Source organism: Oncorhynchus nerka, linkage group LG6 (assembly GCF_034236695.1).
Source record: "Oncorhynchus nerka isolate Pitt River linkage group LG6, Oner_Uvic_2.0, whole genome shotgun sequence".
NCBI classification, from domain to species: Eukaryota; Metazoa; Chordata; class Actinopteri; order Salmoniformes; family Salmonidae; genus Oncorhynchus; species Oncorhynchus nerka.
In genome coordinates, this window is record NC_088401.1 from 54,426,982 (window position 1) to 54,440,350 (window position 13,369).

At 43.6% G+C, this 13,369-nt stretch overlaps 1 protein-coding gene across 1 annotated transcript in view; it reads left to right on the plus strand.

Annotated features, from left to right (window-relative positions):
* LOC115130649 (vascular endothelial growth factor receptor kdr-like) overlaps nt 1-13,369 on the plus strand; it is a 75,711-nt gene that overhangs the window by 12,568 nt on the left and 49,774 nt on the right. Inside the window, exons 2-9 of the mRNA XM_029661997.2 lie at nt 4-91; nt 2,943-3,145; nt 6,167-6,294; nt 9,150-9,309; nt 10,914-11,050; nt 11,140-11,323; nt 11,519-11,645; nt 11,862-12,031. Coding sequence (XP_029517857.1) covers nt 4-91; nt 2,943-3,145; nt 6,167-6,294; nt 9,150-9,309; nt 10,914-11,050; nt 11,140-11,323; nt 11,519-11,645; nt 11,862-12,031 — 1,197 coding nt within the window. The remainder of the gene's footprint in view (nt 1-3; nt 92-2,942; nt 3,146-6,166; nt 6,295-9,149; nt 9,310-10,913; nt 11,051-11,139; nt 11,324-11,518; nt 11,646-11,861; nt 12,032-13,369) is intronic.

Consider the following 13,369-nt stretch of genomic DNA (forward strand, 5'->3'; position numbering starts at 1 on the left):
CAGGTCAGGTCAGCCTACCGGACCCTCTTCTGCTTCCCTCTGGGGACACACACCTTCGCCACACTGGGAAGTCACTCACCCTCATCTGCAGGTATGACACATATTTACACACACACATACCCACAAACAAACACACACACACACACATACTGAACCAACAAGTTCCCCAACAGAAAATATGTTCTAACTTATAGATGTAGGATCTTAATTTTAACCAGTTTGCTTACAGCAGTAAAATAATAATCCCGCAGCAACAGGAAATGTGAAATATTATGTGGATTATAATTACTGGACATTTTTGTAGGGGTTGATAGTCTGAAATTTCAAAGTGGAAATTACAAATACATCACACATTTTAAATGTCTTGCATTGCAGGAAAGTTCTCATGCAACAGGGTGATGAAATTAATATTCTACATCTGTACTCTATAGGGCCCCATCACAAGAGTCAGGAGTTGTTCCTGCCCACACAACCAGACAAGGAAATACTTGTTTTTACAACTCTGGGGTTTTCTCGGTTAGGTCATATGGACAGAACAAAAAAGTGTAAATGCCTTTTAAAATAGGCCATTCATTTTGATGATAGAGGTACGGGAAATAATCTGAACTCCCTGGCAAGCCTTACATCAAAAATCCAAATGGTTCATGCCAACACCCCTCCCCTGTCATTTATTAGCTCCTGGTCCTGCTCCAGTGGTCATTTTTGCATCATTTTCTAGACACTTCAGGAAAGCTAACCCCTGTTTTCCTAATGCAACACTTCCCTCCAAGGCCATGTGCTAAAAAGTCCCAGAACTGAAACTATGGTTTCTAGCCTCTTGATGAGAGTTTGACGTTGCTTGACCCAAGGCGCTGTAGGTTGAGACAGTGGTATGCAGCGAGAAATTGTTCAAGATCCTCTGGGATCGCTTTTAATGGGACCTTAAAAACGGCATTGTTTGGAATATGTGTTATTTGAACACATCACCAGAGACCCCAGCCATGTCCTCATGTGCAAATCCAAGTTATCAAGATGACTCCAGATTATTGGAAGGGCCTTTAAACACTTTCCAATAAACATCATCTGAGAGGTCCTGAGGGGAGGAGCTGGACCTAATCAACTGGCAACCGGAACAAAATGGTGTGACACTGGAAAAATTCCCACAGAATAATTATTGCAAACCATTCATCTATGTCTTATCCTGAGAATATCCACTGTCAAAAAAAACAGAAAAGGCACATAATCAGTCAAATCAGGTCAAAGCCAAAGTTTTACACGGATTTGAATAAGTTTAAATAAAAGTTCTGATGGATTCTTAAAACTTAGAATCCTTAGTTGCTACATCCATTTTTGGACTTAATTCATTATATATAGCCATTGATTCTTGAAGAATATAACTTATACATGCCTCACGAGTTTAGTTCAACTGTTGTACCCCATCAGAACCCAACATATAATCTTGTTTTAAACAATGTACATATAAACAAACACTGTATCTTCTAAAACTACAATTTTGATATCATGGATGGTCAGTCCTTGCATCCTAAGCTCTGTCTATGAATTTAAAAGAGGTTACATTTTCTCCAGGCTGAGTGACGGCATTGTTGTTGTTTCAATTAAGGATTCCAGCTTTAAGAGCTTGTGCCTGTAACATTTGAGAGTATGTTTGTGTGCATAAATCAGGTGAGACAATGAAGGTACCGTAATTGCTGGACTATTAAGCGCACCTGAATATAAACCGCACCCACTGAATTATTAAAAAATATGTATTTTTTACATAAATAAGCCGCACATGTCTATAAGCCGCAGGTGCCTACCGGTACATTGAAACAAATGAACTTTACACAGCCTTTAAACGAAACACGGCTTGTAACAAAAATAAATAGGCTTTAACGAAACACGGCTTGTAACAAATATTAAAACAGTAGCCTACCAAGACAGTCATTGGTCACTATCTTCCTCCTCCTGTGCACTGAAACCACTGAAGTCATCTCCTTCGGTGTCGGAGTTGAATAGCCTCAGAATTGCTTCATCCGATGTTGGATCGTTTTCATTGTCGCTCTCGTCACTTTCATCCGGAGGCAAATACCCGCTGAGCTCATGCTGCCCCTTCAACACGCAGCAGTCCAGCCTTTCGAAACCCGTTGATGATAGTGGATTTTTTGACAATGCTCCATGCTGTCAGGACCCACTGGCAGACTTGACCATAAGATGCTCTTCGCCTGCGGCCCGTTTTAGTGAAGGATTTCTCCCCACTTGTCATCCAAGCCTCCCACTGAACAAGGAGCGCCACCTTAAATGCACAATTTACACTGATGTCGAGTGGCTGCAAATACTTTGGGCCATCTGCTTTTCTTCCCTCTGAAAGCTTTTGTTGTCTTTCTGCACTGAGTCAGTTCCTCACGCTGCTGTTTCCAACGTCTTATCATCGACTCATTAAGGCCAAGCTCCCATGCAGCAGCTCTATTTCCTTTTCCAACAGCCAGATTTATCGCCTTCAACTTGAAAGCTGCATCATATGCATTTCTCCGTGTCTTTGCCATGATGAGGGTGACATTATGTGACGGTGCTCAGTTTTTTGGCGGCATGAATCTTGTGAAAGCGGGAAAAATCCATAAATTAGCCGCGTCATTGTATAAACCGCGAGGTTCAAAGTGTGGGAATAAAGTAGCGGCTTATAGTCCGGAAATTACGGTATTTGATTTGGTGATGCTGCTGACCTGAGGGTGACGACCCAGAACCCTAGTGGGGGTAGGAGGGTAATAAGAAAGGGATGATGCAGGTGGTCTGACTGACCCTCTCAGACCCTCAGTACTTTGTCACTTGACTTAGATGTTGCCCTTAACCACAGATCTAGAATCCGATTTCCCTACCCTCAATCCACATTTGAACCATTAGGGACACTAAATAATATCTGATCCTCTATCAGTTCTTAGGGCTTACTTCTGCTGTGTCTTTATCAGAGGTGCCGCCCAACTGCACTGGAGGCTGCCCTGGCGGGACGTCACCTCGGAGGGGGTGCGCGTGGAGGAGTGTGAGCCCCAGCTGCACGCCCACTGCAGTAAGTTGCTGGTGAGCCACCTGAGCTCCAACGACACGGGCCTCTACAGCTGCAGGTACACCCAGCCCTCCCCCGACTTCAGCTCCACCTACATCTACGTCAAAGGTGAGTCCCGCTTTATACTGTTCAGACATTTCCCAATGGTATAGCCCCTTTCATACAATGCTGTATATGCAGCAGGTTTTACATACAGTATAAATTGTATGCTGACAGAGTAAATCATCCTTGTTGAGTTCTAAAATGACATTCTTGAATGAAGTAGTGCCCTGCTCGGGCATGAATTTTAAGCCCAAGCCCTACCCATGCCCGCGACGTTCAGGCCCTACCCAGGCCCGATTGCTTATGCCAAATTTTAGGGCTGGACTTACCTGAACGCGAAATAAGAAATAACTTCCTTTGTTAGAATCCGTTAGCCGTCTCTGTCTGTTCTCTCTCCCCCTCTCTGCGCTGCTCGCTCTGCATGCGCTCTGTGCATGGCTCTGCTTGTGTGAGTATCCATAGCAATGCCTCTGCTTGCTGTTATGCTCAATGACAAGACAGAGAGCAGTTAGCTGTAAACTAGCTACTTTTTCTCCCTCTAAACTCCGATAAAACTCAAGGAACATGACTTTTTCTGTTAAAATATTCTCTCCTGTGGACTCGGTCAATGTTCTAGTGTTATATTTGATGAGGTTCAAGCACTTCTGACACCATGATATGTACTTTGAAGCAAAACACGAGCAATTGGCTCAGCTTCAAAATGTTAATGATCAGTTTAGTGATACCCGAGCCCTACCCGTACCTTAGTAATTGATGAAAAAACAGGCCCTTCCCAGGCCTAACCCGTTGTATAATGTCGGGGCCCATCGGGCTCAGGTCGGGTAGCAGAGCTCTAGCGTAAAGTACATAATTAGCCAATAGCTCCCAGTGTGTGAAAGTTGATATGAAAAGGATCTCCCTTTGTGATTGAAATAGTTTATTTTAACGCCGATAAGGACTTTTTTCACTCCTGATCTGTATGTTTTTTTTTCTTCATATTTTTCATTACAGTTGGTTTGTTTCAGAACAGCAAAAGTTCAACAAACTCCCTCTAAAAAGCAGGGGGTGATTTTAAATGGGCCAACGCCTATAATGCAGTACGGTTTAAACTGAGACAGCTATTAGAACAACAGAGGCTCTTAAGGGCCAGGCTAGAACCATGGTCACTGAGTAGCCTGACATCTTCCTGCAGGATACAGGAGCTGGAAGCCAGCCAGTCTTTCAGAAAAAAAGACAGAATAAGATTTTTTTTAAAAATATATATATATAAATAAAGGAGAGGCTCCATCCATTCCATACCTCATTTAGCAGACAACAACAGCCATATCTCTCCACATGTTGTAAAGAGGATGGTTTGTAATTACAGATATATGACTGTATGTTGAGAGGGGATTTTTTATTTTAAGGAGTCTAGTCCAAGCCATACAGAAGGAACTGAGTTGTGCCTCTAACAGAGAGAAAGGCTTCCCCCCGCTTCCTGACTCCTTCTGGGACAGGGAAGGAGAGTGTATCGCATTGGAAGCCCTTGTCATTGGCTATTATTTCCGGCTTCTGTTTTTCCAGTCAGTCTCTCCTGGAGCCTCGCACGACACCAGCTATGGTCTCTCCCATGTTACAGGCTTAGTCCTCCCTCAACATTTGGAGAATGTCCTCTACGAAACAGACAAACTGCACGTACAAACACTTGCAAATAGCTCCTTAGTGAGAGCATTGCAAGGCAACACTAAATACCTTAAAACATTACCATAGTTGAGATTGCCATCAGTGTCCCTTCAAAAATGTCAAGGTCTTAGTCTGAGGGACTGTGGTGGGGATCGGTCTCATGGAACATCTGGGCAGAAAGATAAGAATGACAAGCCTGACGAATAACCTTTTCTGGATGAAACAATCAGTGAGTTCCTTTCTATCTCTGTCTGGACATATATTTTTGTCCAGGACATCTTTTTGTCCAGCTCCTGTGATGTGTGTGCACAAATGTTTCTTAATATCTGGCCTTCAGAACAGATGCTGATATTTCGATCGAACTTAAAATTGCGATGCAAAAAGTACTAGACTCCATAGGTTGAGGTCCTAGCCTAATTCCCTGGCTGCTCTCTCTGCCTCCTCTGGCGATCTGACAGCCTGGTAGCCCCGTGTTTAGTCTAACCAGGCCTCTTTCAAAGACTTTCAACTGTTTATTAGATCATTTTCCATATTTGTTTTACAAATACTAGTCCATTTTATCACGCCAAAACAGCTCAGCCTCGCACAAATCACTCAAGTATTTGTGTAACAGAAAAGTTCACACAGCAGGTCTGTGAAAGAACAGTCAGAGAGGCATTGGATGCCTGCCCTGGTGAAAAAGACTGGAGCTGTGATAGAGCTATCATAGCTATCTCCACTCTGTTTCTTTATCCAAAGCTGCACCTAGCAGGAGGAGCGGTAGGGGGTTTGGAGAATGAGCTGATCTCACTAGTCGGGAGATTCTGTTTGATCTCTGTGTGAGATAGATGGCCTGACATTACCCTGACTCTACTGAACTTAAAAAACAGAATTTAAAGAATCCTTTTCCACCTTACTTTTTTGTTGTTGTTGTTGGTACTTTTACCCCTTTTTCGTGATATCCAATTGGTTGTTACAGTCTTGTCCCATCGCTGCAACCCCCTGATGGACTCGCGAGAGGCGAAAGTCGAGAGCCATCTGTCCTCCGAAACACGACCCTGCCAAGCCACACTGCTTCTTAACACATTGCTTGCTTAACCCGGAAGCCAGCCACACCAATGTGTGGGAGGAAACACTGTCCATCTGGCGACCATAGTCAGCTTGCAGGCACCCGGCCCGCCACAAGGAGTCGCTAGAGCTCGATGGGACAAGGAAATCCCGGACGGCCAAACCCTCCACTAACCCGGACCAATTGTGCGCTGCCTCATGGGTCTCCTAGTCACGTCCAGCTGTGAGACAGCCTGGGATTGAATCCGGGTCTGTCGTGATGCCTCAAGCACTGCGTTGCAGTGCCTTGGACAGCTGCGCCACTCGGGAGGCTCACCCCTACTTTTAATAAAATACAGCTAATTAAATTAATTAAATTCATAGAGTAAATATTGATATTCTCTTTCATTTCTTCTACAGATCACCAGCATCCGTTTGTGGAGCACCATTTCCCCATTCCATACACCTTGTTTACATACAGACATGAGGCCACCCTAGTGATTCCCTGTAGAACAACTTCTCCTGACCAGATTGTCACTCTTGAAGGGGTAAGACTTTTTATGACTGTTAGTTTCTGTATTCACATTCTTCATTCACATGCTCTTTCACAAGAGAGCAAATGTCAGCATTTATTATGATACTAACCAATGTTGACCAGTTGTACACGCTATGAGACAGTATGGGCATCAGACTGATTACTTTACCAGAGTGTACCTTTTTCTGAAAGAGAAGTCTGCCATTGACGTCACTAAAGTCAAGATCGCAAAGAGACATGATAAACACAGGCGCTCTGCACTATGGGCATCTTTGGAGTTCTCACACCCATAAAACGGTTGGCCACTCAAGCATTCGGGAACAGATAGTGGCCACAGAGAGGGGAAGCTCAGGGGCAGGAGAGGGAGTCATCCTGTCTGCTTCCTGCTAAGAACAGGAAGGTCCTCCAATATATTTTATCTGCAGAATACAATCTCTATCTAAGTATAGAATACCTGTTATAAACATCTTGTCCAGGAAATTCTGGTCTAAAAAACAATACAAACAGTGGTTTGCGAAACTATTCACCCCCTTGGCATTTTTCCTATTTTGTTGCCTTACAACCTGGAATTCAAATGTATTTTTGGGGGGTTTGTATCATTTTATTTACAAAACCTGCCTTCCACTTGAAAGATGCTAAATATTTTTTATTGTGAAACAAACAAGAAATATCACAAAAAAAATGAAAACTTGAACGTGCATAACTATTCACCCCCCCAAAGTCAATACTTTGTAGAGCCATCTTTTGCAGAAATTATAGCTGCAAGTCTATTGGGGTATGTCTCTATAAGCTTGGCACATCAAGCCACTGGGATTTTTGCCCGTTCTTCAAGGCAAAAACTGTTCCAGCTCCTTCAAGTTGGATGGGTTCCGCTGATGGACAGCAATTTTAAGTCATACCACAGATTCTCAATTGGATTGAGGTCTGGTCTTTGACTTGGCCATTCCAAGACATTTAAATGTTTCCCCTTATAGCACTCGACTGTTGCTTTAGCAGTATGCTTAGGGCCATTGTCCTGCTGGAAGGTGAATCTCCGTCCCAGTCTTTAATCTCTGGAAGACGGAAACAAGTTTCCCTCAAGAATTTCCCTGTATTTAGCGCCGTCCAACATTCCTTCAATTCTGACCAGTTTCCCAGTCCCTGACGATGAAAAACATGGTGTTCTCGGAGTGATGAGAGTTGTTGGGTTTGTGCCGGACATAGCGTTTTCCTTGATGGCCCAAAACTCAATTTTAGTCTCATCTGACCAGAGTACCTTCTTCCATATGTTTGGGGAGTCTCCCATGTGCCTTTTGGCAAACACCAAATGTGTTTGCTTATTTTCTTCTTTAAGCATTGGCTTTTTTTCTGGCCACTCTACCGTAAAGCCCAGCTCTGTGGAATGTATGGCTTAAAGTGGTCCTATGGACAGATACTCTAATCTCCGTTGTGGAGCTTTGCAGCTCCTTCAGGGTTATCTTTGGTCTCTTTGTTGTCTCTCTGATTAATGCCCTCCTTGCCTGGTCCATGAGTTTTGGTGGGCGACCCTCTGTGGGATGTTCAACGTTTGGGATATTTTTTTATAACCCAACTCTGATCTGTACTTCTCCACATCTTTGTCCCTGACCTGTTTGGAGAGCTCTTTGGTCTTCATGGTGCCGTTTGCATGGTGGTGCCCCTTGCTTAGTGGTATTGCAGACTCTGGTGCCTTTCAGAACAGGTGTGTATATATACTGAGATCATGTTACAGATCATGTGACCGATCATGTGACACTTAGATTGCACACAGGTGGATTTTAACTAATTATGTGACTTCTGAACGTAATTGGTTGCACCAGATCTTATTTAGGGACTTCATAGCAAAGGGGTGAATACATATGCACGCACCACTTTTCAGTTTTTAATTTAATTTTAAAAAATGTAACAAGTTATTTTTTTAATTCACTTCACCAATTTGAACTATTTTGTGTATGTCCATTACATGAAATCCAAATTAAAAAAATTAAAAAATTACAGGTTGAAATGCAACAAAATAGGAAAAACGCCAAGGGGAATTAATACTTTTGAAAGGCACTGTATCCAGTCAAAAACAACAGTCCGGGGCCTCCCAAGTGGCTCAGCGGTCTAAGGCGCTGGATCGTAATTGGATAGTAGTTGGATAACATGAAATTGTGGAGAAAAAGGGGGTAGAATTTAAAAAACAACAACAATAGGCCAATGCTCCTGAGGAAGGTTAGGTGGTTTTTGAATAAAACTATAGGAGGAAATATCTCTCGAAGGAGCTGGGTGTAGGGTACTGGGTCACAGTGACCAAGCTCCTTGTCTTATTACAGTATCCTATAACACGAGACGACCTTCCTATAAATTATGTGCATCAATGAACAGAGTGCGTCTTCTGCTGCATGTTGACATGATGCCAGACCTCATACGTCTTATTCAGATGGCAAAGTTAGTGGGCTGTGTGACCTCCCTGCTACTGGAAGATCTTTGGCATTTCTCCTTCCTTGCTCCCTACTTCCTTCCTTCCCCTCTCGCTCCTCTCCCAGCAGCATAACACTTGGCTGGAGAACAAACAACTGCAGTGGTAGGCCTTGGCCACGTCCATCCATTTCATCCCTTGTTCAAAGTCAACAGTGCTCCGTGCATCGCTGTGTGGATAATTGCGATAGTTACACTCCATAAAACCATGAAAATGAATTAGAAGTTGGTTCTAATGGGCTGTCATCTCCAACTGAGCTCATTGGAGTGTGGAGTTTCATATCAAAGCCAGTTGCCCACATCGTATTTTAGTCTGACTGGCTGAGTGCTTTTTAAAGACTGCAGAACTAGAAGTGTGACTAAACATATAAGCCCTTTGACAAACACTTTGCTACCTGTCTCTTCTTTCAGCTGCCACCCTTATCAGAGGAGATAGAACAATGGAAGGAATGGGACCCCAAAATAGGCTTCGTGATCCCATATGGTCCCTACGAATCCTTTCGTCTCCTGACCTGTGTTACCAGCGTCGACGGCCAACAGGTCCAGTCGCAGTACATCCCTCTGAGGCAAAGTGAGTAACTTCTCCTTTTCTAATTGAGCTTTTAATCTTGTATTGCAGTGAGCTAAATCAGGGTTACACAGAGTGTTTCTTGGTAGTCTAAAACAAATCTACTTTGACACAAAAGTATACACCTCACACACATGTTTATGGGCTTAAAAAAAGAATACTCCTGTACCATGTCAGATATAGAGTTGAAATAAAAATAGCATCCCAATATTACACTTGATATACACTACCGTTCAAAAGTTTGGGGTCACTTAGAAATGTCCTTGTTTTTTGAGTTGCAAAATGAATAGGAAATATAGGTTAGAAATAATTATTTTTAATTGAAATAATAATTGTATCCTTCAAACTTTGCTTTCATCAAAGAATCCTCAATTTGCAGCAATTACAGCTTTGCTTACCTTTGGCTTCTAGTTGTCAATTTGTGGAGGAAAGCTTCCTGAAGCACCTCCCACAAGTTGGATTGGCTTGATGGGCACTTCTTTACGTACCATACGGTCAAGCTGCTCCTACAACAGCTCAATAGGGTTGAGATCCGGTGACTGTGCTGGCCACTCCATTATAGACAGAATACCAGCTGACTGCTTCCACCCTAAATAGTTATTGCATAGTTTGGAGCTGTGCTTTGGGTCATTGTCCTGTTGAAGGAGGAAATTAGCTCCAATAAAGCGCCGTCCACAGGGTATGGCATGGCATTGCAAAATGGAGTGATAGCCTTCCTTCTTCAAGATCCCTTTTACCCTGTCTGTTTCTCAAACTAGACACTCTAATGTACACGTCCTCTTGCTCAGTTGTGCACCGGGGCCTCCCACTCCTCTTTCTATTCTGGTTAGAGCCAGTTTACGCTGTTCTGTGAAGGGAGTAGTAGCGTTGTACGAGATCTTCAGTTTCTTGGCAATTTCTCGCATGGAATAGCCTTCATTTCTCAGAACAAGAATACACTGACGAGATTCAGAAGAAAGGTTTTTGTTTCTGGCCATTTTGAGCCTGGAATCGAACCCACAAATGCTGATGCTCCAGATACTCAACTAGTCTAAGGAAGGCCAGTTGTATTGCTTCTTTAATCAAGACAACAGTTTTCAGCTGTTCTAACATAATTGCAAAAGGGTTTTCTAATGATCAATTAGCCTTTTAAAATGATAAACTTGGATTAGCTAACACAATGTGCCATTGGAACACAGGAGTGATGGTTGCTGATAATGGGCCTATGTAGATATTCTATTAAAAAAATCTGCCGTTTCCAGCTACAATAGTCATTTACAACATTAACAATGTCTACACTGTATTTCTGATCAATTTGATGTTATGTTAATGGGAAAAAATGTGCTTTTCTTTCAAAAACAAGGACATTTCTAAGTGACCCCAAACTTTTGAACGGTAGTGTACATTACGGAAGACTGAAATATAACAAAACCGTTTCACATAGAAACATCAGATCGTCGGAGGGTTTCTTTAAACAATGTTTATTAATTATGAAAAATATTAGTAACATTCCACCCATGAAGCCACTCGGTCATGTGACTGCAGGAAAGGGCTACGAGAGACAGAGGAATTACTGAGGATGTTGATTCATTTTCACTGTGTCTTCCCTTCTAACTCTGCTTGCATAGCTAACTTCCTGAGGAACGTAAAGATCAACCCTGAACGTATCAAGCTGTTAGTGGGAGATACTCTGGTCCTCAACTGCTCTGCAGAGACCACCTTCAACGGAAGGATCAACTTCCAATGGGAGTACCCAAAGAGGATGGTAAGTTCTTAGTCATTCAACATCTTTTAAGATTGGTCAATTACTGGTCAATGTTTCAGGGTTGTTGATGAATGCCTTTGCGTCCCCAGGTCAATCGGAACCCCACCGTCAATAAGATCAGAGAGAATCCGGCTTTGATCACCAGGATGTACAAAGCCATCACCTTGTCCAACATCACCATGGACGACAGGGGCATGTACAGGTGCATGGCGGAGATAGGGAACGCTGAGATGGGGAACAAGAAGCACGCCTCAGCCAAGGTCACCATCTACGGTGGGTCAGTGTTTTAGGAACTGGTACTGCGAGAAGGCAAGGTCTCACTGAGCTAAGGCAGAGACAGACATAACTCCATTGTAAGGGTCATCTTGGCCATTCATTGTGTGACCTCATTGATAGTACATTTATACTGTTGTTTTTCGACAGTCGTTTTAATGCTTTCATAATTGGTCCTCTCCCGTGTGATTTCAGAACATCCATACCTGAATGTGTCCTATAAGAATGAATGGGCCAGGAGAGTAGTCTACACAGAGGGTAGAAACAAGCTGATGTTTGAACCCAAGGTCAATGCACTGCCACCAACCGACACCATCGCATGGTAAGACTGAGTTCAGCTGCTGGGCCTTTTCACTGTGTGTATTGTCAACTCCTGATGAATATAATAGCTCTGTTGTGACTATGTGCACTAAGCTGAAGCATGTGAGTATTTGATTTGGGATATAGAGGTGCTCACTAATTATCATCACAACTTTCACATCAGTACATTATGATGAGGTGAACTTCTAAAGCAAATGTTGGTGTATCTCGTTCCCAGGTATAAGGATGGCGTCCCCATCAACGAGAACTCCACTTGTTACGAGTCTTCAGGCTACAACCTACTCATCAAGGATGTGAAGCAGAAGGATGCTGGGGTCTTCACCATCGCCCTGGGCAACAAGGAGAGAGGCCTCTACAGGAATCTCAGCTACACTCTGGTAGTCCGAGGTAAAGCTCCTTTTAAATCGCCGCTCTATCCCATCCTATACCCCATTCCTTGTCCCTCCAAATGACTGGCCATCCTGAGGAAATGAAGCAATGGCCTGGACTTCTGCATTTCGACCAGCCTCGGCACATTGGGTTTAAGCCCCCGGTTGGTCCTGGCCTGCAGTATGACAGGAACCCAGCCTCTCTAGCTCCTCACGTACAGGTGCACGGCTGAGATAGGGAACGCTGAGATAGGGAACGCTGAGATGGGGAACAAGAAGCACGCCTCTGCCAAGGTCACCATCTACGGTGGGTCAGTGTGTTCGGAACTGGTACTGCGTGAAGGCAAGGTCTCACTGAGCTAAGGCAGGGACGGACATAACTCCATTGTAAGCGTCATCTTGGGCAATCATTTGTTTACATCCTCTCGATGTGTATGTAGCCCATCTGGCCCAGCACCACTTGTGTAAACAACCGTGTTCTGTACATTATATAGGGCTATTTGTGTACTTTATATGCTTTAGCAAAGACTGTTCAAACAAATATATTGTAATGATTGCCATGTAAATACTGATGGTTGTCAACACCAGCAGTTGTAGAAGTGGTCGGTGTTATGTTCTTGAGCTTTGATCGTGTGTTGGATGGAGAGTCGGGGAGTGCAATCTGCCTGCCCTTAAGAACACTGTTGAGAAACATGTGTGCCACTCAGATACTACTCCAAGCTGGCGACGGGGGGCAAAAGAATGCATAACAAAGTATTTCCATCCCATTCCCTGCACATTACCCAGGAATCCCCCTACCATGCCTAAGTGGAAAGATCAGCCCCCTCTCTCCCTCATATAAATGTTATCTATGGACACTTGCTGTCCCGATTGCTCAAGGGTTTGGAATGGCAAAAAAATGACCCACTCTCACAGACAAAAACAATGGAAGGAGAAATCAAGAGAGATTCCTGGGAACAGTTAGGCAACAATTTTAAACATCGTTCATCAAGCTTTTGAAGTTCAGTGCTTCAGATCTCAAATATTCAGCAGCCGGGGCTTGAACTGAGGACATTGCTGAGAGAAACCATGTTACAACTTCAGCCTCAGCCTCACCAATGCATGCAGGCATACAAACAAAACACACACACACACACACACACACACACACACACACACACACACACACACACACACACTGACTGGTTCACAATGATTAACTGATGTGAACATTTTCCTGGAGGTGGCATCCAGTCTGTCTGTGTTCGTCCGCCAGTCAGTCTGGTGTTGATTACTGCTGTTCTCCCACACTGCTGATCCACTGACCTGGGGCCTGGGCATAGGGCCACATCTGTCCCAGAGGCAGCAGGGTAGAGGT